Raw genomic sequence first — 27,925 nt, forward strand, 5'->3', positions numbered from 1 at the left:
TTTTTCATTACAATACTTACCTTTCTCATTTCCACTAGCAGCCATTTAATCGATAACACAGGCTCTTTCCTGTATAATGAAGTACTGTTGCGTTTTGATAGAACAGCTATGCTGAGACATTCGGGCTTTCGACTCGACTAGTCCTATGCAAACGGAGGGTAATGAATTTCTATTTTCGTTAACCCACAACGCCACTCCAAATCGTATTCATTTCGGTTGCGCTTTCAAAGCATCTGCAAAAAGCAAAGTTACTACTACATTGGAGTTGAAAAACTGAAGAATCAGTCATGTCTTTTTTTGCCGTTCCTATCTCCTGTCACTCATGCTAGAGATTTGAGAGGACTCTCAGAGTTTGATTGAAAGGGTAAATCAATTTTTGTGTGCTAACAGAATGGTTGGGTTCCTTGGTTGAACCAGGTTTAGGCTCTTTTCTATAGACACGTGCATTAATTTTTGTGAAAGAAAATGTTTGTTCTGCTGAAATATGTTTACAAGAATGAGAAACAGGTAGGAAAACTCTCCGATTAAGCTTATGCAGTTTCTAAAAAAATCATGTGGTCTGCTATCTTTCACATGAAAGTATGATGTACCATGACTAACTATTGCTAACTATTGAATAACTTAGGTAGGGGTTGTAGCTGCAAATATCTGTTTAGGTGGCTATTATTATTAACTATTATTCTTCAATAGTAGGAAAAGCACTTCAACGTATATGGGGCTTGGTTGATACATGAATTTCATCAAATGTTGTCAATGTTGCTAAACCGTTCGTCCAAAATCTGAACCAATACACCCTTCCCGTTTACGTGAAATAAACAAAGCTTTCGGCTGCTTTCGCATAGGTTTTTACAATGATTTATTTTTGTACAATCGATGATACGAATTGGTTACCATTATTGTTGAGTCAAGTAGTTCTTTTAAGTGAGAGAAGCGAAACGCTCGCGCTCATAATCAAAAATATACTGCCTTTCATTTCAGGGGTTGGTCCAAATCCAAATCTGCTGGTGTATGATCGAGTATATAAACTGTAAAGAAATTTATGTTTGACGAAATATTTGATAAATTTTGAACATCGTTAGGAAACTTTAGTGTAGCATATCTCGAGAACGGGTGGTCCGATCGAGACAAAAAGTAATGAGCGAATCGGGACCAACGTATTCTATAATATGCATAGCGTACCGTCAATATTGAAATCACATTGAGTGTTAGCTTCTATACTCGCGAGTAAATATACCGCACATAGTCGCACATCGCTATATTGAACTAGTTTTGTTTTCGAAGTCTGTTTTGCACATCACACAAGCCCGCTCATGCAATTCAAAATTGCACAATGCTCCATGAGCTCATTCGTGCGAAAATTTGCACATTTCCCAACCCACTCATTGCTTAGAATGGAGCTAGCTGATTTTGCTAGCACATCAGGGTAACTATTTTGCTTACGACACAACACTAGTTATGTCTGAACAAGTACCTATAAGAAGAAGACATTAACGATTAACGAAATGCTAAAGCTGTAATAAGAGTAATATGGTAGATTACATTTCTTTCATATCCGCTTACCGAAAACCGTCTCTTTGTGTTACGTTGAGAGTATTTCAGAGGAAGTGCTGATTATCCAAAGATACCATATTTATTCATATCGTTTGCATTTTTAAATCAGCGTGATGGATATTTTCCCTTTGGAGTTCCTGTTAGTTGTACAAATTCCTTATGCAATCTGCATGGATGTGTGTGTTTGTGTTTTACAGTGTGCAAAAATTGTATCCAAACTTCAGTTTTCAGTGTCAGATTTACAATTGTATACTTCCCTGTACCTATTGTACCTTTTTCTTACTTTTTACTTTAATATTTGTTGTCCTTTTCCTTTCATCATTTTCTCTTCTTATAGGGCTCTTGTGTAATTCAAATCAGGGGTCTCCAAACTACGGCCCGCGGGCCGCATGCGGCCCTCGAGAGCCTATTATGCGGCCCGTGGCAACTTTGTGAAGGTTAAAATAAATAGTTAATTATTGTGACTATTTTTAAAGAAAATGTAATTTCTGCTTTTTAGATACGTAGATCAAGGATGAATAATAGAGTTTTGTATATTATGTTAGTATTTTCTTATAAAGACGAAATTGAAACGTTCGCATTAGATACAGGCAACGGAAAAATGGCCCTCAACACGATTATATGTGAAGCAATGCGGCCCGCTTACTGAAAAGTTTGGAGACCCCTGATTTAAATAGATGAGTACACTGCAGCAGACCAAATCCGCAAAGCGATTGTGGCGCCGGATAAGTAAGTAAGTACACTGCTGATAATAAGGAATATGGTAGAATTTTTCTAATGGTATAGCTGAACATACGGCAACCCGAATGTTATCGTTATTGTAACCGTTGGATGTAAAGAAACTCCATCATTTTAGATTTGGTATGGCATCGGTAGACATGGGTCTTACTACGGAAGGTACAAACTATAGACTAGTTTTTAACTAAATATTTTTATTTTTAAATTATTATTTCCTTGAAAATAGGAGGGCTCAATGCAAATGTGAGAGCAATTCGTTCTAATGTTTTTTTTTGGAAGAGATTGTTAGAACGCAATCCTGTATCAATCAATTACAGCTTTGGGTTTTTACAAATCTATACGTTGTTTTCCGGTCCCATGTCCGCTACCTAGGCTGAGCAATGTGAGTACTTCATTTACAGGCAGGTTTTTTGTAGAGCAGTTGTAACATATTTCAAACATTACCGATATGGAGCAGTGTAGAATTGGTAAAAATAGGTAAACATCCAAAATGTTTACCAATTCATTTTATAGCATAAAATTTTTTGTATAGAAACTATAACAACAAACCCAACAGCGAATCTTCTTAACATCATAAACTTTATATTTTTTGGAAAATCGAATTTTCGATTTTGTTTGTGGTAGGTAGATGCAAATGTTTTTAAATAAAAAAAAAAAGATCACTTAGTCACAATGCTTTTCCATACAACGGATCATTTTTATTGTAAAAAATATGTTGTTTTTTAGTTGAACATTGCTAGACCTGAAGGACTTGTGTCAAATATTTGGTGATTATCAGCAAATTTCGTGACCTACGTATCACATATACACGGTTTTACACAGACCTATATTAATACCGATTTCTTAAACATTCACATCAACTAAATACTATCTGTTATCTTACACATCGTTTTCGCCCTAGTAGTAGAAGTAAAAACTATTGTATAGGAGGGGGAGGGCGACTATCGTGATAGATGGGGAATAAATTCTTTAGTGATTAACAATTTGTACGATAAAGAAACATGATTGTATCAGGGTTTTAGTTTCGTGCAGCACTTTGGTTCATATTGGTGGATAGTATTAAATCGTGTGTAATGGCTGTTGCTTAACACAAAAGTAACATTACGGTAAACCCTGCTGCCCTAGCGTTACGAACATGATCGCTCATTATACACTTCACAACGGGTAATGTTTTTTGTTTCTTGCTCGACCTTAATTATTTTTATCATCTAATGCTTCAATAAATAATCAGTAATCAGTCTTATCATCAAGTAACTTTACTTTTTAGACGAGTGGTGTAATTATGTTCGTGATAAAATGAGAGCGAATGTTCATGTACATGAATCACGTTCGGAAGATAGTCGGTAGTTAGTGAGAGATTCGGTGAGTGGTAACACGATGAAACAAACACAAACATATAATAAATAATATCAATTGACCAAATAAAATAGTTTATATTCCATAAGAATATCACTTCAGCGTCAGCGGCACTTTCGTAAAACAAATTTGTGTCGTAAAAAGTTTGCTTTTATGAAATGGGTACAGTGATGGAACAAACTGTTCGATCTGGGGATCACTTCTAACATGCATATCGAATGAGACATCAAAGAAGTTATTATGGAAATGTTAAAAGTTTTCTACGCGTGTATCTTCTTGGTAAACACGTCGCATTTTTTAGAAAAAAAAACATTTAATTTATCTATCACTGTGGGTGTTCTAGTATTAATCGATCTTAGTCTTCTACATATTTATTCGATCGTAGTTCCTATTTGTGGTACTCTGTCTCTTATAAATCTACCTAATGAATCTACATAGCTTCGAAAATATTGGCAGATATGTGAGTTTTTTTTTCTATTAGGGTTTGCCTCGGTAGAGTATTGGACCGCTTGCAACTGCATCAAAAGGATTTTACTACAAACGGCACGCTAAACTTTTCGATTCTTTGTCCGTTTTGGTTTCTTCATATTGATTTTACACTCTACAATTTCAACATCAACAACAGCGAGAACATAAATCCCTAAACCCTAGCTGTCAAGGGGTGCAATCTGTGTATTTGTGCATTAGGTGGTGTTGGACAGGTCAAAACCGGCGTAAGTGAGTGCGTTTTAAAGTACAGCTCGTTTGCGCACACCAGCTATTGGCAACTATAATCGTATGACAAGTGACAACATTCCATGGATTTGAAAGTGAGTGACTCGTACGTACGATCGTTTAGTAGCCAGCGCTAGAAGTCTGTTGGTAGCTAGCGATTGCTTTTACTTGTTTCTACAGATATTCTACCAATGACACTATCTCAGTGAGTGAGTTGGAATGGTTAAGCTCTTTAGAATGCAGCTGCTTCGTTACGGGTATGGGATTGGGGAGCTCTAGTGCTTTGTAAAGTTGTTGATGTTGCTTAGTAAGGTCAAATCGCTGACACTTGCTCTAGGTCGGCGGATGAGCGGCCCGAATTCATCACGACGTTTTTCGCTGCATAATCCGTCACGTACCGATCGCTGCTACGGGGATAAATGTTTCCCATTTCCTGACCACAGCACCAGGAGCTTCGGCTGGTAAGGATTCGCTTGAAAGCTTCCCTAAACTCAGTGTTAAAGATCGAATAGATGATTGGATTGAAGGCTGAGTTGGAATACCCGAGCCAAGATAGCACCTTGAACGTTTGCTGCCCAATGCAGGTTTTGCAGAACGCGGCGATGATATTAACACAGAAGAACGGAACCCAACAGATCAGGAAGACGCCCATTATCACACCAACGGTGATCGCGGCCTTATGATCGGACACGTGATACGGTGATGATGCGGTGTGAGCGAGCTGGCGGAGTTTAAGTTTGTTTTTGCTGCTTTTGGGCTTTCGTATGCTGCGGTAGCGCTTTTCGCTAATCTCTCCAGGACGCGTAACGGCACGAATAGATTTGACGTGCTTTTGAGCGTAGCAGTACAACCTGGGAAGGGGGAGCAGGAAATGTAGAAAAACATAGTCAAACGAGCACACGATATTATTTCACAAATCGACCGTTTGGAAAGGTAGAGGATACGCATTGTTTGGGTTCGTTACAGGCAGATGACTTTCTCGAACCTTCTTGGAAGCAATGGTTGGGTGTGTTACAAGATTCTTCGAATATTTGGAAAGGAAATAATAATGCTTCTTTATCAACTTTTCCGGCCCGTAGAGGCAATATTTTTTTTCCCTTTCAACGTTTACCGTTCTTTTTTGTCATGTGGTCATCCTAGTGGTCATCCTTTACAATCTACATACATCGGCTAGGAGATGATGGCTAAAAGCGTATAGAGTTAGTCTTTGACTGGAAATGATTTCTGTCTCAGCATGTGATTGATAATGCTCCAAAATTGAGTTGAAAGTATGTGTATGAGACTTAATTTTGATTGATATTTTCATAAATATATTATACATTACTACATTTTCCAATAATCAAAATAGATTTGTGTGTGAATGTTTTCTTGAATTTAATTTTGCCAAAAAATGCAACCAACATTGGCAAAAAATGAGCACAAATAAACGTTATATGTTATATATATTTTTTATAACATCTGATTTAATATTTCTCTTTTTTTTCTTTTACACAATAAAAGAAAGTTTACCTAACCTACTTTGAATTAAGATAAACCTACTAACAGAGAAGGTTAAATTTAATTAAAACTTTTTGAAACGAAATTTCAAAGCTGAAAATTAAACTGGTATCGCTTATCGGTACACAGTAATTCCGTTCCGTAGAAGTGCAGGAATGTTGCTTTATTCAGTTACTTCACACAGGTGGGAGAACACCATGGACCACTAGTGCTTCAGGAAAGGATTGTAGGATGAATTTAATCTGTTCTACAAAGTTGTTTAAATTGAGAATGACCAAATTCAACGACTACAGTCGTTCTGGGGTTGGAGGAAAACCAACGATTCCAAGCACGAGCAAACGTTTAACTCCCGAGAAGGATTAAATCATTGTTTCGACTAGCATAGAACATTATCGTATTGCTAGAGCTTGAAACATATGAAACTCGCGATGTAGATTAAACATACGCTTTGTTCATTGGAATAACACATCCATGAAAATAATCACTTCATTTTGTACTAAATTTTGATTCAATATATGAAACTACACCGTTCTGAATAAAAAAAAAACTAGTTTCATGTTTAGTTTGAGAAGCACGGCATAGCGTGTTTTTTTTCATTACTCACCTGCAGTAGATACCTATCATAACTATACAAGGTACGTAGAAGCTTATACAACTAGATACAACAGCATAAGTTGGTGTTAGATCAAGAGCACAGGTCTCGTATTTGATACCATTGATTTTGAGCGATGTGTCCGTTTTGTCTCTTTTGTCTCGATGTAGGTCGAGTGATATTGGAACAAACGATACGAGTGCTGCAAGAAGCCAAATAACGGCAATTGTTCCTATAGCCACTCGTCGGGTTACCCATCGACCGTATCTGAAAAAATATGGAAATATACGGGTATTAAATCAACTTTAGTGAATGGAATTGTTTAACATTTTGATGACACACACATACAAAAAAGGATTCCAGTGCAGTGACAGAAACTGAAAATTATTAGGTAATGATAAAGGTTAATTAAAATAAATGCAATGGAAAGACAAGGATCGATAATGAGCAACCCAAGGTGTAAGCATAAATAATCAACCCATTTCGAATGTATCTCTTTTAATTGTGTGTGAACAATTGTAATAACATTTCGAAATTCAAATGAAAAGGAGAAAGGATCGTATGGATAGTAAGTAATCAGTTTCATCGAAATGTATCGTAATTAAAAAAAAGTGATACATAACGAGCCATTTTTTACATAGCTGAGAAATGAGATTGAATTGTCTTTTCACCATTCCACTACGTTAAGTTGCAAGCAAAATGGTAAAATGTTCGTGTCATTAATGACGCCAATTTAAATGTGTGAAGATTTTACAACTGTGTGTCATGAATTAAGCACAGCAAAAAGCACGCATCGGATCATAGTTATTTTATTTTATTTATTTTTATCGCTACAACCAAGCTCTATTCGTTCCCACGATGATTCGTAATATTGCTACCTATCCTGCATATGTTACATATGTTAAGTACACATAAGTTGAAGTCTTGCTGAGCCTGGTGTGTTATTGTGTATTTATAGTGGCAGTGTGCGAGTCCAAGCAACTGTGTGCAAAGAGCTGTTTATTTATTATTTAAACCATTTACTAGTTACGGCAGAAGAACTTTCAAAATTGTCAATGGGGCATACTGGCAATCTGGTGTGAAATTATTATTATCCAGTGAAAATACGCATTACCTTCTCGCATCTACACGCAGGTAGCTACGCATTTGCATTTATCACCTACATAGTGCACTAAACAACTGCGTAACATTAAAATTAGTTGCGCAAGTTGAGTAAAACATGTAGTATTATTTAACCGATTGAAATCCTCGTAGCTTTAACATAATTATTTGGCATTTTTTAATGTGTTCAATATTGGCTATTCAAAATTACTGTTTAAAATAGCTTGTAGCAACATATTTACACGTGATGAAAACAATATTTTGTTGCACTTTTAAAATTGAAACATTTATTGATTTACGAATTACGCAAATTTCACTAAAATATTTGACCTTACACAGGAAAAACAATTTAGACAGGTATGAATATCGAAAAAAAAAAATTATTAACCTAGGAAAACTTTTATTCTTTATATTCAAACAAATTTTCCCCTTCTAAAATAAAGCCGACAGCAAAATAAAGCAAAACTTAAAATTCAATAACTGAGCCATCTTGCCACGACCAGGTGGCGCACTGAATGTTAAAGCAGCACATTAGATAGCATTTGTATTCATTTGTACTTTTGAACCGTTTGGATTGCCTGAACGGTGAGGTTGGAAACCACGTTGAATAGGGTATGAAACAAATTGGCTAAAAAAAGGATCACAGAATCGTGGCCAACCTGTGACTCGCTATGAATTCAATAAAAGCTGTTGTTTCGTATTACGCTTCGCTGATATCTTTCAGAGTGTGTGTGAAATATTCTAGCTTACGCAGTAAACAACGGGTGAAAATATTATCATAGCAGGAAAGCAATGAAACATGTTTAAATCGCCAAGGTCATACGGCCGACGTCTACCATAGCGAAAACAGTCTACTAAGATGCAGCAACAAAATTTCGTGTAACGGTAGCACTATGGAGTTATGATACTAGGGCTCAGTGAGGTAAGGTGAGCTAGAAAAAAGATTCAAAATGATTGGAGACGAGATGGGGAAACATATTAATACAGTTTTTAAGTACTTTGAGTCCCAGTTCTCAGAAATTTTACTTAAAATGTATCACATGTTTCAAGAACAGTCGAACTGGAGAACATACAGGGCATTGTCATTTGCCCGAAACGTCAAACCAGCTGAAACCAAACTGATGAAAATGATTTAGTAGACTCTCAATATGATATCAGTTGCCATTTTTTCAATGGAACTTGGCCACGTAGTCCGGAAATGCAATATTTCTACCAGAGAATAATTGGAACAAGTCTTGTAGGATGAGTGGGTCAAAAATACGCTTTTTTAAAGGTTCAAATGAGTTCTTGCGTTGTGCAAGTAGTCACCAATAGTCAAAAATGCAATAAGAAACACGATCAGGACATTTTTTGATTCCATAACCTTTGTTTTCTTACGCATATTATGCCAAAAGTCTGATGGACGAATACTTTTTGCGCGCCCATCAAACGACTTTTTTTAGTTTTTTATGTATTTGGGTTGCTATTGCACTATTTAAATGCTTATTTTTTAGCAAAACGTGTGTATTGATGGCCCCTTTATCAAACCTCATCATTACTTTCGCCCCATACGTATTGCAGCCATAATTCGCCCTTTGCTGTAAAATATTCAGCTAGACGAATACTTTTTGGACTGACTGTAGTTGCGTTTTGGGCTGAATGTAAGTAGAAGTAATACCACATTTTACAACTGCATTGTTTTATGGTACTGTGGTAACTGTTCCTTTCGAAGAGTTCTATAATTTTTTTATAAAACTGTGCTTGGCTTATGGTCCATAGCAGGTTTTTTGCGAAAAAAAAAATCATGTTTCAATTTGTTTATTAATTGTAGTAAAAAAATATTTTATACTTTCTTTGTGGTAAGTATTAAGGTTCAAGAAAAAAGAACAACTAAACCGCGTTCTGGTTGTGAAGTGCAAAATTTATAGGATACGTGCGCGACCCTTCTTGTTTGATCAGATGTTAAAGTTGTAGCGGTATAAGTGCATCCACATCAGACACTGAAACTAGAAGGAGTTTTACATCATGGCGCCTGCAAAGTTGTCGGAGCTGTTCTAGCCGCAAGCAACGATTGTGAAAGCTTATCCTGCGAAGCCTCGGATCTTTTATATAGTTAGCTGGTGGGAGAGCCGGCATGTTGTTAAAGATTATCGTGGATAAGGTGTGTGCAATGGCAGCTTGATGGAATGGGGCCGGTACGGGGAACCACAAAGGATTTGTAGATTATAAACAAACGGTTTTCAACATTTCGGCGAATGTTTGGCATTTGTAGCTGTTTAATGTATGATTTAAAGTATGGTTGTTGAATTTGGCCAAAAAAGCCAACTGTCTACAGCATTTTCAAAATATGTGTAATTAACTAGAATAACCGTAACTTCACTATGATGTGTCATTTGTTGTATGTTTGACAGGACGATAAATTTCGAAAAGTGAAAGTTATTTAAATAGCACGATAACCATTGTTTAATAACTAAGAATTGAAGCTCTTATTAGCGTGGTAAATAAAATGTTGCCTAAATAAATCAAACCACCGTGATGGTTCGTGAGGCAACAAAAGAAAAATATGCCTTATTAGATATGCTTTGTCAAGGTTTCTCCATCTTTGGTGAGGTAAACGAGAAGGGATTCGCACTTATCTTAGCAACGGACGGCGGAGGCGGTGGCAAAAAGGATAATAAATTGAAATTCTGTAAATTATCATTGTTCATTGTGTCTGGGACCACGGTAAGGCAGATGCTTAAGCTTGCAAAAGCAACCATAATTCCTGCAGTCGGAGAGTGAATAAAGAAAATGAAGCTCGAAAAGCTACCTCCAGGCAAACGGTGGCGGATCGGAGAACGGATACGAATGTAAGTCAGTTTTATTTCTTTTCACGTGTTTTCTTTACACAATCTTGATAACACGGCTGCCACATATACGGGGTCGAAAGGCATGCTGGAAATTAATTTATATTTGATTTACATCCGTCGTATGAGCGAATGAAGCAATGACAGCATTCCTAGCGAATGTAGCTCAGGCTCGCAATCTACGGTGTATATAGTCCGGAGAATTGTCGGATCGCATAAAAACACAATCTTGCGAAACTACCAGGGGAGTTAGAAAGTAGATTTAGCAAAGCGAAAATGGCAAAACCATGTCTTTGGGTAGGGTGCCATGCAAGTTCTGTTTGAAGTCACGATTCTATTAGTTCCACTCAAATAAAAGATGGTTTCAGTTCGCTTTCTAAACACTTTGGAGAAAACCATTACGAAGGGACACGATTGCGTGCCGGTTTGTGGAAAAAATGAGAAATGCGTTTAGATGGCTTGAAGCGTCCAGGTAGCTAACATAACACATGAGTATTCCCCTAAAGACGAAAAAGCATAAGGAGCGAAAACTTTTGTAGTAGTGCAAAGTTTCTTTAACACTATAGTAAAAGAAAAAGTATTAGTGACACGAAAAAAGGGATGGAGGGAGGAGGGTCGGTTAGATAGTTACGATTGTTTCTACTACGAAGAAAGTCAATCAATTAGTCGTAAAAGTTGAACGTACGCTGCACATGCGATGGGAATGGTTACGGACTGCAACATATTATACGATTGCAAGTGCACTGTTTTCCAATTCATTTTATTTAAGTTTTAAAGCCGAATCAAACGCTGTACTCGATCAGTTTAAGATTTCAACCCATGGCGGGTTTTTCATTGATGAAATAATTCAAAAAATTCACTTCGGTTGTGATTTGCGGCTGGGTGTCTTATATTATACTATGAAAACAAAAACATAAAAAAAAAGTTTCAATTATTACTCGGCGTAAAACTGCTGCGCTGACAGTAACGTTTGCATTTAAAAAAATGGACACAGTTTTTCGATTTTTATGAGTTCTAACTGCACTAACGAAATGTTAATTCAGTAATAGTATCCCATAAATCAGCAGACAAAATTTTACATATTCCTCATTATCATCTCTACTCTTACCGTGATGGCCAAAAAAGTTACGCTATTTCAAGTGACGAAAAGGTAAAATTAGAATTCGTTGCACAAAATTTAGAGGTGCATTTGTCAGGGGATGGGTTAAGAGATTGTCAAAGATAGTGTAAATTGTGTTTGATCTACAAAAAGGCCAACAAAAAAAAGAGTTAAAGCGTTTTTTATATGATGCTTTGGATTTCGGCAACCATTTTCCGTTATCCTGAAAAAAATTATCAGTGTACTGTGGCATAAGGCATCTCGTATCTCCAAATTTGCTAAGGGGTCCAGTATTTCCTTTTTTTAATTTGGTCCAAATTTGGTTACATCCACCTTGACACTATTGCGTGATACAAGCCTATACATACAGAAAAACGTACAAACGTACGTGATCTTTATTGACAAGATTATTGATTATTCATTTTTCAATGAATATAAGAACACACAGGAAAAGAAAGAAAATTTTAAATAATAGGAAGATAAATTTACAAGCCATTCTATATTCATTTCACTTTTCTTAATTTACAATATAAAACTTTAAACTGTTTTTCACAAAGTTACGTTATTTTTATTGCTTTTGTCATGTTTTCGTTCCACGTCGCACGTTTTTCGGTATTCGCTAATAGTATACCGCTAAATTATTGTCCTCATGCCGAATAAGATTTACAATTCCTGAATCTCCGTTTGTCTCAGCGTCAAGTTAATTTCATTAGAGGTACAGTTTCTAAAAGTTTCTTTCCAAACAACTTTGCAATTTACGAAGTGACGAAAGTTGTACCATTAATTTGTACTTCATGGTGGCACAGGTGATCCAAACCTTTGCTTCGTGCGGATAAAAATAAATCGGAACGCATTTACGATCATAAAGCACACGAACAAATACTGTTCAAGGTGTAAAAATGAAATAAAAATGTACAAACAAAACCGTCGTCGTTTCTCAAACAAAACGTAATTATATCACAGAGCTTTTCCATTATTGCTAACCATTGCAAATCACTTGTTTCAAATATTCTGACATAAAATACGTTAGTGTGTACTTTTACGTACTTTTGCAAATTGCAAACACAGTCAAGCTAACGTTTCTAGGTTTTTTCAACGATCGATATTAATCATAATTATTACAAAGGCTGGCTCAAAACTATAGTGACGCGGTAATAGTAATGTTTTCCTTGGTGGCCAACACTATCGGTATGGTAGGTTCATGCAGTGGTACAACACTGCGGTTGCATGTAAACAGGCGAAGGTTTTTGTTCACAACGTCAGCATTACGAGCGCGACGCTTGCAGGAAGCAGGCGTTCGACGAATGCGCTTAACTTGACACAAACCCCAAAACCCCAGACGGAAACCGCTGACCAAAATGCTACTGTAGCATGGAGGGGTTGCAATCGTGCTGTAGTGTGATAACGATACAGTTTTCGAGTTCTAACCGAAACACCTGCTCGGACTAACGAATGAATGCAATTTTATACTACAAAAATGATCAATTGCCGTAATATTCCCCTTTGCTGGAATGCTTAGAGTGTGTTCTTAAAATATAGCAGAAGCGTCGTATTTGAGCATATTGTTTTAAATGATTTTGATAATTCTGATTTTTTTGTGCTAATTTTAGTAAACTTGGTACATATAAATATGGTTCATGCAAAAATGTGCCACTCATTATAATGCTTTATCATATCCAATTTCAGGCGAACATAGATTTATTACATCGAATACAGTTCAATAGCGCATTTATAAATCAATTAGGAACTGTTTATCGATTAATGGTGGAGCCTTATGTACCTACAGCCTCCATGTGGATACATAAACGGCGGAAAATGTGTACGAGTTCTTCCCATCATCCGTCGTAAAACCATCACAATATACATTGAGCACCAGCAGGGTGATGTATCGTAGTGTACGTCCCATGTGGATGATTATTAAAAATAGAAAGTTTGAAAATATCTTCTACTTCCAGCCGTCAGCTCCACCATCACCGTGATGATAATGTTGTTGCAAAGGTCTACCAGTTCCGGTATAGCACCATTTGGCTGTTTGCAGGTTATTTGAGGGATGTGGTGTTTATGTTTATGACCGCTTGCCGTCATACGGGTAGCAGAATAGCGCCGGTATGTTGCAACACGGAATGGTCTCCCTTTTACGCGTCGAGATGAAGTCTTGCCCCTGCCGTTGCAGAAGAAGAAGGATTATCGTATCCTAGAACCGCACGTTTGCTCGTTTGTGCCATACATGAAGCGAACTGGAGCATATCGGTTGGGACGCGTTGGCCACATCAATACACATCACGCTGTTGAAACTTTCAAACAGCTCAATTGAAAATTATGAGTAGTAAGCATAAGTCTCGATCGATGAACCATGCAGCAGATGGCTAGGCAAGACACGGACTCGGCCAGAAAAGGGCCCAGCCATAAAGGACCCAAGTCAGAAAGGGCCAGAGGAAGTATTGTTTTAAAAGCAACAGTACAGAATCCCTCTTATTTTCATACACATACATGCCAATATACTCACACAAATAACAAGTTAACGTATTACTGGTGGTGGACACTTCTTTGATTAAATTTTGAAGGCTGTATGTGGTGCTAACCATATATTTTGCGGAAAAATAAGGTCGCTATGATAAAGATATTTTATTGCACTTTCGTTCGTGTTGGTTCGCTGGTGCTTGGTTCGCAAAACAATTCCTTAAAATTGAACCATAAATTGTGCTGCTTCCCCATGCAATGCATCACAAACTCAATTCTTTTGCACATTGTATTTTCATTATTGACGAGTTTTAGGAGCAAGTAATGACATTTTAATGTTTTGTTTTCTATATAACTTATTAATTATTAACTTAAAAATTATTGAATGATTTTTTTTTCAATTCATCCAGAAGGTTTTTTTTTGTATGATTTCTTTTAGGTAACAATAATCAGTATGGCGCGTTCTAAATAGTCCATTTAGTCTAACTGATATGTGCTATTGTCATACGATTTAAACATGAACTTTTACGAAGTATAGCACAAGCACAAGCAGAGCAAACGATTCGGTACGACAAGCCTACCGTGAAGTCAGTGTAAGGTGTTTTTACTTTGGATGTTAAAAACGGCTAACAATGCACTGATAACTCCCGATCAGTCCATGAAAACTTGATAGAGGAAGTTGTTTTCAAAAAGTCATCCTTGTGCAGAATACCAGTCATTCCCAAGGATACAGGCGAGTGCGCGGTTGGTAGTAATCTTGACGGCGCACTAAAAGGAAAGTTCATCACCAAAGTTGGTTTCCGATATTGAGGTATAATGCAGCAAAGGGAAAAATATCCGTACACACTTTCCGTGTTGTTTGCTGACGTTGTGACTCGACCTATGCTGGCAATGTGTAGGCAAAGTGATTCCTCAAGAATACTTGAGCCTTACTTATGTCTAGCAGGTTTGATGGCTGCCTGGTTGGTTGGCTGGCTTTGGCACCCTGTTCAGTGTGCGGATCTTTTTTTTTTCAGTTGTGTCGCATCTATCGAATATGAGGTAAAGTGTTCAGTTTTGACAAGGTCGGTAAAGAAGTTTCCGAGTCTTGGTTTGCGCTTTTGGAAAATAATGCTTTCCTTTCATATTTTTACATTCATCCAGCAATGAAAAGGCGATAACGAAGCAACAGAAGACCTCCTTTATTCTACATCATTGTTAGCTGAAAAGGGTACTGGATGCTTGAGAAGGTGTCCGTGGTTATAATCTGTTGAGCAGCATTTTCTGTTTTCAGAGCACCCCAAACTGGCTCAGGAAGAATTTTGCTGTCATCTGTCAGTGATTATAACATTTGTTGCTGTTTCGGAGTTTTGTTACCTTACGCATAAAGTTGCCTTTAGTGGAACACGATAAGATTATCGTCTACATTGCGCCATGATTAATTGCGTTTGACATACCCGTACCCATGTGATGAGAGTACGTTGCATGGAGGACCTAAGTTTGCAGCCAATTGGTGACAGCCCAAGCGTGCATAATTGCGCATAATTAGGTCAAACAAATGATCACAGCAGAGGAGTGATGAAAAAAAATGTTTCAATGATAACTTAGCTCATAAGTACGACAAAGTAAGTTGATAAGAATAATAATATGAACGGATGAAATGATTGTCTTTGATATTATACTATATCTAACAGTGATTTCGAGTGGACCAAAAATAAAATATTAGATGCAGTTTCTCAAAAACCCTCCAGCAGATATGCGGCTTCAAGTTAATTTATGTTTTTTTTTGTGTTTTTTTTGTTGGACATAAAGTTCACGAAACAATTTAAAACATTTTTGGGCGAAACTAAAATGCTTATCTTCTCGTTGGACAATGTGTTTGATTGGCTGCTGGTGGATTTCAACTGGGAAGTTGTAGTGAAAGTTTTAATTAATTAATTCAATTACCTTCCTCGCTAATTCCGGGTTTTCCTCGACCCGACATACCCATGAATAGTTCAAACCATTCATACTGAAGCTATTTTCTATTGTCCATTTTAAAGTGGTAGGTATACATTACCTAGCTCATAACCTTCTCATTCTCCCTGCTCGTTGAGTCAGGTTGTGTTGTCTTTTACTAAAACAATTCCGGTCTGCTAAGGCTTTCGTCGGAAAGACTATAGGCTGTGGGGGGAAACAGCACTATTAAGAAGGAGTTCTAATCGGCTAGCAGGAATAGTGGAATATCTCTCCGATGCTTATCTCGCCGGTTTGGTGCAGAGGGCCAAAAGTTTGCGTTGTTATTGTTAAGCTGTCACTTCAGTGGTTAATAGTTAGCTAATGAAATGGAAATCTAGCAAAGAACCCTTATAACATTGAGGTTAGATAAAATCTATACTGTGGTTGAATGCACTGATGGCAAGGTGCAGATAGAGCAGTTATGTTGTGAAAACGGTTTTGTTTAAAAAAATGTAACTATTGCACATAAGCTTTGCTGAAAGGAAAGCAAATTTAGAACCGTTAGATCACAAGGAGGCCGATCTTATGTCAACTCGTACGATTTAACACAGTCGTAATGGATTCATGACCCGAATGAATCGTACCCTCATACGTAGGATTATCCTGCCAAAATTATTCCTAAAACATTATCTTTACTTGCATTTACTATTCTTTTTAAATTATGCTGTTAAAAGTATGGGTAATCAATAAGTCACTAGTAGCCAAACCTACTAGTGTTATATCTCAATATATAAATTTGTAACTAAATTTATTCTTCTTCAATATGGTGCTATGTAAATAACTGTAATAGAGTAAAATAACAAAATGTTCTGAATAAGTTTTAAGTTACTTGAAATATATAAGTTATAAAGTAATGTTGCTGGTATAAAAAATACGCCGAAATAAAAAAAAGATAAATAAAATTATAAATATGCTATAAATAAGTTATATAAATAAATGTCTGGCTAATTTTTTATGTTGCTCATATATGTATTGTTTTCATAATTTTGTTAAAAAACCATCTCACACCATATACGATGGAGTAATGCCCGTTTACCAAAACAAAGAGTCAACCAGTGGGGTTTGACAGAATTTGTATCTAAAGTTTACAAGAGCCCTTGGCTCTTGGAAAATATTATCCATTTTATGTCATATTCCATCGCACATTTTATGTTCAAGTGTTCAATGTACAAATTGTACCGGTTTGCCTGGTGGTCCAGTCGTCAACTCGTACGACTTAACAACATGTCGATTATGGGTTCAAGCCCCGAATAGACCGTGTCCCCATATGTAGGACAGACTATCCTGCTATGGTAACAATAAGTCACTGAAAGCTAAGCTCACTTCACTAGTGGGTATAGGCAGGCCTTGACCGACAACGGTTGTTGTGCAAATGAAGAAGAAGAAGAAGTTCAATGTACCATCTATTTTTAAAATGGATGCGAGAGTTCATCGATTGATATGCACATGAAAACGCGATAGCCATAAAACAAAATCATCGAATTAAAAATAACCGCTATCAATGCATGTAGCAATAATAGTGAGTACTGATTACTGTCCTATCGCAAACTATAAACAGTACAGTGCAGTTTAGGCTTCTACTAAATCTAAATTTAATCCTAATAATTGTTGCACTAAAGGTAGTATTTTAATCATTACAAATACCATAACTATTACATTTATAAGTTGACAGTAAAACTGTACATTTAGGTTTATAAATTGTCAATAGTTACTAAGTCAATAGTAAGTAGTCAATAGTAAGTCAATAGTCAATAGTAAGCAAAGCCAATGGCTTTAATTGTTTCAGTATAAGTGATTTATTTATGATTTTAACAAAAATATATTGCCTATTTATTTATACATCTAGTTACAGTGGCGGCCACCTAAAGTCGGACACCTCATATTTTCACCTTTTATCTTACTTTGCGGCACCATAGATAGTTCCCTTGACCATTTATCAGAAAACTTTCTTCAGACCAATATCTAGAAAAATCAGACCAAAAATCAGAAAAATCAGAGATCTTTTAAAATCCCGGAACACCATTCATAAGTGTGATAAAAGGTATGAACTTTATGCGGTTGAGTAAAAGTCTGCCAGTCTTCATTTCATAGAAAAATGACCACGTAATTTGCCAATATTAGCTTGTATGATGCTAATATAATTTAATATCAGTTATTATTGGCCCATCGACTATTTTGGGTATATTATATAACCTAGGCCAAGCGCTCTATTGCTTTAATCAGCCAAATACCGTTTCTGCAAGGTTCCAAAAGAAATGATATAGTAATTTTAAAGAGAATGTTAATGTTTTTCATAATTTTAGAGTAACTTAATCTTTTAGAAGATCCGAATGAAGAAGTAATGAAAATGCCTGTCATTTAAGACCTAATTGCCTCAGTGCCGTTTGTTGATTATTTAGATCAGGATTTAGAATAAGATTTAGATAGATAGAATTAGATTTGAAAGTAGCAGGTTGTAGATCATAACATAAGAAAAACGGGTGTCTTAATATGTATAGACTGAGGAAGAAGGTTTCAACATTCAGTCTTTATAGTTCGATTAACGAAGTGTAAAGTAAGTTATAGATTGTTGCAAGTTTGGGAAGGTATTTGCGAAGATGGCATGTAGCATGTGTTTTAGTAGTTGTTTCTTGGGGGCACCCTAAATTCGTTCTCCTCACATTTTTACCCAATATCTGACTTTGAGGCTTTCTGGGAAGTTCGGAGACCATTTATTGGAATACCACTTTCTTCATTTTATTGATGAAGGTACTCTTTAGCTATGGTTCTGCAAAAATCTCAAGAAACCAAGCACTTTGGCGTGAATTGTATGAGGTCGACTGTAAGATAAAATTCTTTTTTTTAACAAAATGGCCATATAGCTAGCCAACATTTGCCGATGTAGTGCTTAAATTTTGAGTTATCGTTATTAGTCATAAGCGTTGTGAAATGCAGCATTTGTAATTCATGTGTCGTCGTGTGTGAAGGTGATATATGAGGTTGATCTAAGAACTGACCAGGTCCAATAAAATGTCCGAGTAAGGGAAGTAAAGCATGAGTATGATTTCATGAACTGCTTTTATTATTATTATGTTATTTCCATGTTCCCCTATTTCTACCCAATGAAATATGTATGGTAGGCAACTTGTCATTAATAGCCTTTTTGGAGGCTATGAATAAAATTAGATAAGATAAGAATCTACAGTGGCCGGCAAAATAAAGTGCACACTACTTACAATTTTACATGTTTTACATGTTTTCCGTGAAAAATGAAGTTATTGTATTGCTTTATTTTTTTAAACATTGTTCATGACATGCTTAATAATGTGTAGTACCATAGCATGACAAAAATGAGAAGTTTGCTTCAAGAAAAAATCCAAAATTGATCAAAATCATTGTGCCTAAATAAAGTGCCCACTTTATTCATTCTACAGAAAATATTTTTCTGAACAATTATAACACCAAACTTATAATTTATATGCGTTCCTCTCGCATTCTTTATACGTTAAAGGATCTTTGACATAATTTATTTTGTTTCTATTTGCACGTATTTGACATTGGTTCTTCCTAAGAATATTTCAGAGCTCTAACAATTTTTTTTCCTAATCACATTTGCATCAAAATTTGCTCACGAAATCTCGATAGGATCAAAATTAAGACTAAGTGAGATCCATTAAAGAAGTTTTATTCGATTCTATTGAAAAAAAAATTAATAACATACTTCGTGTATTTTTTTTTTTTTGGCTCAACAACCGATGCCGGTCAAGACCTGCCAACACACTTGTGGGGTTGGCTTTCAGTGACTTATTGATTTCCCCCCATAGCAGGATAGTCAGTCCTACGTATGGCGGCACGGTCTATTTGGGGCTTGAACCCATGACGGGCATGTTGTTAAGTCGTACGAGTTGACGACTGTACCATTAGACCGGCATACTTCGTGTATAGCGGCGTATATACGTCTTCCTGTTGGAATTGCTTACATTAAACACTAATTAATTGACTAACTCCGTATTTTACACATAAAATAGATAAATTCTCACAGGATGCTTTTATATGTATTAGCTCTAATTATGCCATTGATTCATACCATGCTCGTATAGAAAACCCCTCCCTGGTCATCACATTGCACCTTTCATACATATTGGTTTGTTGGATCGCGTCTAGATATTTTTGAACATCAGTTCTAATTTGGACTCATCTGTCCAAATACCAGTTCTTGATCTGGTCATCTGGTTCTCGATCATCTGCATGTTCTTGATCATATCGAAGCCAATTGGCTTTGTTAGTCTTGCTGTAGATCGGGTGAGGAGCATGAAGGACGCCACATCTAACGGACATTAAATTAAGAAAATGGCAATACTTTGGGATATTTGCTTAAAAAAAGGGTTTTGAAAACTAAAAACATGTTCCTATAGGCTAACATCTCAACACTTACAATCAATACAAAAACATTTCTCAACTCGTATCGTATAAAAAACCTTGCATGTACTCCATAAAGTCTAAATCTTGATGCAATCGAGAATTTGTGGCAGATTCTAGGTGCGAAGGTGGATACAACTGGTGTAACAAACAAATAAATTTAAATTTAAAACTCTAGATAACGCTTGAGAATAACCAGACGCAAAAACTTGATGCAGAACTAGATAAACCTTTAAAAATAAAATTAAAACACGCCAAAGATCCTCGAACGTATAAAAAATGCGAGAGGAACGCATATAAATTATAAGTTTGGTGTTATAATTGTTCAGAAAAATATTTTCTGTAGAATGAATAAAGTGGACATTTTAGTTTGGCACAGAGATTTTGATAAATTTTGGAAAAAAATATTGTTTCTTGAAGCAAACTTCTCATTTTCGTCATGCTATGGTACTACACATTCAGCCGTACCGGCGAACTCGTTCAACGAAAAACATTGAACATGAATAATACCAGCCAATCAGCCGTACCGGCAACTCGTTCGTTCCTGGGAACGTTCGCCGCGACGCTCATTTTCACTCATTTCATAGCCCTCTAGATCAAAAATTTGAAAACCGTATAGATTTTGTACTGGCAAACCTAGTGGTACAACCCTGTCCACTCATGAGCGACGAATGTTTCTCGTCGAACGAGTTCGCCGGTACGGTTGAATAACACGAATCGTATCTATGCTTAGCAAGGTAATGATTAAGGCTTAGTGCCACAAGCGCTCATACATCTCCATAACTTTCGATGTCGGTAGTCGATGGACCAATAATAACTGATATTACATTATTTTAGCATCATATGAGCTAATATTGACAAATTACGTGTCCATTTTGATATGAAATGAAGAATGTCCGACTTTTACTCGACCGCATAAATTTCATACCTTTTATCACACTTATGAATGATGTTCGGAAATTTTAAAAGATATCGGTCTGATTTTTGGATGTGCATGGTTAAAGAGTGCTCTCAAAGACGTGTGAATTTTTTTCCAATAAATAGTCAAGGGAACTGTCCATGGCGCCGCAAAGTAAGATAAAAGGTGAAAATATGAGGTGTCCGTCTTTAGGTGGCCACCACTGCAGTCTCTGCAGTCAGTCATATTGAACCGTTTGATATAATCGTTTTAGTATAGACATGAAATATAATGTTGCTTCATAATTAGGACTCTTCAATTCAGATAGGAAATAAGAAATAATACCACATGTTCTAAGTTATGTCCATCGTAAAATCCTATGTGCATCATATAACTCATACCTTTATTTATAATTCAGTCAAACGAAAGCCATCAAAATGCTATACTGTCACACCGTCACTGTTACAAGTATTCTCATGTATGTTCCAGAATTTTCTTGTTTTGTCCTGTCATAGCCATTGAAGAACAACAGCGGGATTTTCGTTCAGCATTCATAGTACATAAAGGGTGGTACGTCTTTGTACTGTATCATTATTTATGCAAATTACAATAATTTTACGAGAATTCAGACAGGTCATGAAACGGTTCACATGCTCTCGTGGTATGTTCGAGTCTGTGTACATTACATCTTCCGGATGCTACTCCGTGCGGTGTCTGAATGGTGAGGAAAGTATTGCGATAATAACAAAAGGTATAGTACCATTTTTGTTTCCGTGTGTTGTTATTGCAATAGGGACAGAAGTAACGATGCTTTCATGTTTATTTTTATATTTTTTCGCAAATGATATAAAAACCTTTTTTTATTTACATCTGATGTTTTCTAACTGTTTTCTATGTGTACCATGAATGTTAGATCCAAGTTGGTGAATGAAGTAAACAAAGTAAGCTTGGGTGGATGGTGGAAAATAGCTGCCAATCAAAATATTTGTTCCCAACGTAATCCACAGTTTCCAACGAGAACTGGGCTGTACCCAACGTTAATGTAGAAGAGCTCCGAAGGCTGTCAGCTGACCTTTTGCCACAATCAAAACGACCTTGTGGTCGAGTAGGATAAACACTTTCGGGTGTAATCCAATCAATCCGGAAATGATTCCGGATTAACAAGCCATCCTTAGGTTTCAGGTAAGGTCCTACAAAGGCTTCTTGCGAGAGAGATAGAGAGAAAGAGGAAATGCTATGCAAATGAACAGTTAATCCTTTGGATTGCTATGGGTAACCAAAAGATGTAACATAAAATGGGATAACAGAGAAAGAAGTCGAGCAAGGGCTTCGGATTGTTATTGAAAGCTTCGACAAACATTCTGTGTACAACACTCATCAGTACTATTATCGAGCCAGTATCGACAAAGTGCTCGGTGGATGACACAATTCCCATTAGCACCGCAGTAGGCAATAAAAATAATGGAGACTAGGATACAATGATCGTACGATTTGTTAGTATTAGATTGTCATTTTTATGGTTGACCCTAGCGGGACATTTGCAAACTGCTCAATCGACTTGCACAGATCGGTCTATTTTGCGATTGACAGACGAAGATGAGGGCTAATTAACCAACAGAGGAACGGTTACTCATTTACACAGTTATATGCAACAACTCTGTTGGGAATTTTTGTTTCGTTAGAAATTACTTTAACACCGAACTGTGGTTCGTTTGTTTGTTTGTTTTTTTTTTGCAGAGCGCTCAAGCACGAAGGGTGTACCTACCGTAAAGGATCCTTGATGTGTATATACCGATCGAGCGAAATAGCGCACAGGTTTAGAATGGAAGCAGTTGAGCACATCACATCAAAGGCGACCCATGTGTCGCAAAACTGAGCTCCAAATATCCAGTAACCTATTAGGATGCATTAAAAGTGGACATAAATGAGAACGTTTGCTAGTTTATGTAGACAAAAGGCACACAATGCTTACCTAGTAGGTCGTTGACACCGGCAAAAGTCATTACAAGTGAGGCAACGAAAAGATCGGCGATGGCTAGTGAAGCTAGGAAGAGGTTTCCGATGCGCCGTAAACTTCGCTCGGTGTAGATAGCAATACATACTAGAATGTTGCCAGCAACTGACAGAAATATCACAATCGAAAGGAAAACACCTGCAATTGCGTACGAAACGAATGTGCAACAATGTATTTAGACCGGTCTTGGCTTGCGTTTTGATTATTTCCTCTTCAAGAAAGGCGTATCCCACTAGGGAATGCCTGTGTCCGGAAGTTGACGACGTGTCTTACTTACCGAGAAATGACATCGACAGGGGCGATAAGACATCAACATCGTCATCATCGGTGTCCTCACCGGGTGCGCCCGGAATACCTGTCCCACTGCTAGCACCCGTACCACTCCCACTGCCATCCCCCGAGCCATCGGTTTGATTCACCGACGTCAGATTACCGATTGTCGTTGCAGACACAACCTGGAGAAAAGCGAAAGTGAGCATTATAGTAGAATATGGGCAACTCAGTCGATAAGTAGCGCACGAAAAGTACTTAAGATACTCGAGAAAAACAAAGCAACAGTTTTAGGGAAAGGCATCTTTCGAAAACGGGCAAGCTCAGGTGCAGTAGCTGGAACTTCATCAATATTTATAACCGGTGTATGAGGAACGTTCCACGATCACAGGGGCTATGATTATGTTTTGTTGTTTTGTTTTTGTTTTGGTGAGACAGATAAACAAAGTCTTTTGGAGTCGACGAGTGAAATAGCGTACTGCGGCTTCTGTGCGTTCATGCCACTGGCCTGGCGTATTAGCCAAGCACGAACTTTATGCGAAATTAATATCCTCGTTTTATATTCAAGATACGAATTTCAATTTACCGCTCGTAAGTTTTGTGTTAGGATGTGATTTGACGAAAGAGAGATAGCGTTACATTAATCCGGCCTAGAGAAAACAGTGTGCATGTCTTGAGTTGAGATATAAAACAAAAACCAAAACTTGCTCCGTGATAGTCACGTGTTGGAATAAACGTTGGAATACTCAATTTATATACATAGAAATTCTCCAGCAGAGCAATGATGTATTAATGGAATATTGGTAAATAAACGAAATTTTACTTTGTTGAATGTAGCCCTGTCACTCGTCAGTGCTCTCGTCAAAAGCACTGCTAGAAAGTGACTCAATATGACACGAAGCATACAAGCTTTCGTCAGTCAAACTTTACTCACTGTCAATCATCACGTTTGTTTATTTTTTTTTGCAATACACGCATGAGCACATTTTATGTTGGTTGCAAATGGAACAGGGATAAATCTGTAGTGGGCTATTTACATTATCATTTAACAATCAACAAGGTGAAACTTTGGCCTTAAATTTGTTTGTTTTAATATAAAGAATTATTCAAATAGAGTATCCGACTAGAGTAAATTAGAGTATTCGGATAGAGAAGAAATACCATGTATTCCTGAGATTGCATGTTTGTAAAATTATGAAAGCAATCTCTTGTAAAATAGCTGGCTTCACATATGGCAATTTGTGTATAAACATTTACTGTCAATAGGATTTTCGACTGCAAGCGTTTCTGTAACCTATATTTTCAAAGATATGGTTAATCCTATATTTGCAGTAGGTATATTTAAAATAATACAAAATTTATGCACAAACACACATGTGTACAAACACCATAAATTAAAAAAAAAAAAATATATATATATATATATATATACCTGTGATATTTAAAATATAAAATTATAATTATAATTATATAATTACACGTATTACGTTATACGTAGCAATAGGAGTTTGGTTAGATGGCAAAGTAAGCATTTAATTTTATTTCGATGATTTTCGAGGCCTCATTCAAATCATAGTTGAAGATCAATTGCATTCATATGAGCATACTCAATATAACTCTATTCGAAAACGATATTTTTATCTGTTACAACATTAATGATAAACCTTGAACAGGAACATACGAATAGTAAACGCAACTCACCAAATTTCATCCAAAAAGAAAAGAAATTATAATAAATCTACTAGAAATTTCATGATGATCCGGAAGCCAAACAGCTGCCGTTCCAGTTTAATCAATTACAGAAGCAGCTTTAGATAAGCCCGGTTATGGTTATTTCATAATACATTTCAGTGATTGTTCAGTTCACTGACCACTAACGAGTTGCACACAACGGTGAACATCACAAATACGAAACGTTGTAACAAGTTACATGTAGCTAACAATGAGAAAGATACCTAGCATCTTTCTATAGATGATCGGCTTTGTTCTGTTCTACGCAAGATTCTGTCCTACAATGGCGAGTTACCAAGCCAACAATTACAAGGACCTTCGATTTCCTGCTTGGCAAACTGGAGGAAGAAGTGGCAATGTAGTGGTGTGCTATGTGTGCAACAATAAGTTACTCAGTTGTTTCCAACCATTTATAATAAACTACGTCGTAATCAACATATCTTTTTTCACGTAATATTAGTCGATATATAACTGCCATAAGTCATTAATGGTCTGCGTATACGTATACACTAATGGGCTCTGTATACTCAAAATGTTAACTTATCACTACGGACGAACTCTTTATGTTTCTGCACAAAAATGGCGAAAGGTTACGTAGTTACTAACATAATAATAAATTAACTCTGTATATAAATTAGTCTAAACGAGAAGATAAAAAAGTAACACTAACAATAATTTAATCATAAGTATTGAGATCAGGAGAACAAAACACAACATTAAAAATATTTTAATAAATGTCTGTTATTAGCTGGCCCGGTAATCGGAAATTCCCAAATAACTAAAATATACTATTTCTGCCTTGTTACTTGGAATATTTGATACATCATCCTAAATCGCTAGGCACTTTCTTCTTCTTCTTCTTCTTCTTTTTGGCTCAACAACCGTTGTCGGTCAAGACCTGCCTGTACCCCCCTTGTTGGGTTGGCTTTCAGTGACATTGCAGGATACTCAGTCCTACACGTATGGCGGCATGGTCCATTTGGAGCTTGAACCCATGACGGGCATGTTGTTAATTCGTACGAGTTGACGACTGTACCACGAGACCGGTATAGGCACTTTACATCGCGTATAAACAGCTGGGCACCTTACACCGAGTGTCAAAGTGCAAATAGCACTTGTATACAATGACAATATTCTTGCCCTTTGTATGAGAGATTGCAGCTAAACCTCTAGGTTGCAATAGTTTAAATTTAAATATTACCGTAATATATAACAAGTGTTCTTTTTGGCGTAAACGTCCTACCCGGACATTCCTGCTCTATAGAGGCTTTCGAGAGTTATTTAGAACCATGCAGCTGGCTAGTCATTCTTTACTACAGAAGAGCGGTCCATACTAGGTTTGAACCTACAATGGGTGTATTGTTAATTTGTTCGAATTTACGCCTGTACCGCTGGGTCGGTCCAGAACGAGTATTGCATAATTCAATCCAACTCAATATGTCAAACAAACTGAATCTCTTACAGAGATATTAAATGTTAGGTACATATCTTCTGTCAGACATTTTATTGCATTCATACGACATTTTAACAATGCATACCTACCGTGTGCCAATATAAATCCATACAATAGCTAAGATTTGCATCTAGCCTTTATTACTAACATCATTAAAATTGACAATCTGTGCTGATCTGTAAACCCAGTAACACCTCAAAAACACAACACAAATTAAACAAATTCTCTACACTATGCTGTTGCCATTCAACACATTTGCACATTTCACATTACACTGTTACAAATCCTTCATATAAGCGGTACATTTTTAACAAATTCACAGCCCGAATAAATCAATAGCATGAATCAATCGCAAACGTGATACCGGTTGAAAAAGGTCTTTCTTTGGCTTGGTTTATGGATATTCGCACCATTATTGGTTTGGAAGTGTACTGAAGATGACCATCTATTTGTTGGCCTTTTTCATCTCGGATTCCGAACGCGAGTGTACTTAGATTTGGACACACGAGCAAGAGCATAACCGAGAGCACGTATAAGCAAATTCTCATCTGCTCAGATATTGCAGCGGCGGAGTTAAAGGTTCGGGATCGGGTCACGAAAGAATCGTTTGTATGAATTCCCTTCAATTGGAAAAGTAGATTGCGTTTGAGCCTCTTGATCTCAATTGAATAAGCGAGAGATATCATTTCGTGCTGGTACCCCATTGGTTCGAACCTAAATGACAGTGCTGCGATTCTTCTTTTACTCGAAGCTGCTACACTTCCGCGTAGCTACTTACTTACTCCGGTTGATACATATTTCGACTGACTTGCTATGAGTAGAAACGTAAACTGAAAGACAACTTGTTAGTACAGGCCGCAACTTGGTATCGATCGCTGCATTTTTCTTGTGTTTTGCGAGTTATACACTAACCCCAAAAAGTAGTACACTAATGTGCCACTCGAATTTATGTAAATGGAATTCAAATATAATACGCTGGATGTTTTAGGAAAAAATGACCACAGTCTGCGAATACACAATTAGCAGTCACTCCAACCATTTAAGCTATTCGATTATCTCTAAAAGGACCCGTACTATCATGTTATTAAATTACGTGTTTCGACAGAACAGAACATGGGTTACGAGTTTTAGTTTTAGAAATTAAGTTTAAACACAACTGATTCCTTTCTTTAAACAATACTTAGTACGCGTAATAAACGCAGTATCCTAACATGATAATTTTATAATTTGTTTAAATATTCAATCAACCTT

General features: G+C 36.7%; 1 protein-coding gene and 2 long non-coding RNA genes across 16 annotated transcripts in view; 2 read left to right on the forward strand and 1 right to left on the reverse strand.

Annotated features, from left to right (window-relative positions):
- Window positions 1-1,634: 1,634 nt before the first annotated feature.
- Window positions 1,635-27,925, reverse strand: part of LOC121589369 (dopamine receptor 1) — a 79,747-nt gene continuing 53,456 nt past the window's right edge. For 13 of the 14 annotated variants that reach the window (XM_041908240.1, XM_041908238.1, XM_041908237.1 and 10 more), the window contains exons 3-7: window positions 23,498-23,675; window positions 23,179-23,358; window positions 22,972-23,101; window positions 6,461-6,715; window positions 1,635-5,210 (exon numbers count right to left, since the gene is read on the reverse strand). In XM_041908240.1, coding sequence (XP_041764174.1) covers window positions 4,673-5,210; window positions 6,461-6,715; window positions 22,972-23,101; window positions 23,179-23,358; window positions 23,498-23,675 — 1,281 coding nt within the window. In that variant the 3' untranslated portion in view covers window positions 1,635-4,672. Of the gene's footprint in view, window positions 5,211-6,460; window positions 6,716-22,971; window positions 23,102-23,178; window positions 23,359-23,497; window positions 23,676-26,763; window positions 27,144-27,925 lie in introns of those variants that run through there. The other variant, XM_041908242.1, reaches the window with a different exon arrangement.
- LOC121589370 lies at window positions 10,180-13,999 on the forward strand. Its single transcript, XR_006004302.1, has 3 exons — window positions 10,180-10,377; window positions 13,160-13,368; window positions 13,429-13,999. It is a non-coding gene; the product is annotated as an uncharacterized LOC121589370 (long non-coding RNA).
- On the forward strand, window positions 21,648-23,026 carry LOC121589371. The gene is made up of 3 exons (XR_006004303.1): window positions 21,648-21,957; window positions 22,120-22,388; window positions 22,944-23,026. It is a non-coding gene; the product is annotated as an uncharacterized LOC121589371 (long non-coding RNA).

The sequence above is a fragment of the Anopheles merus genome, chromosome 2R (genome assembly GCF_017562075.2).
Source record: "Anopheles merus strain MAF chromosome 2R, AmerM5.1, whole genome shotgun sequence".
Lineage (NCBI taxonomy): Eukaryota > Metazoa > Arthropoda > Insecta > Diptera > Culicidae > Anopheles > Anopheles merus.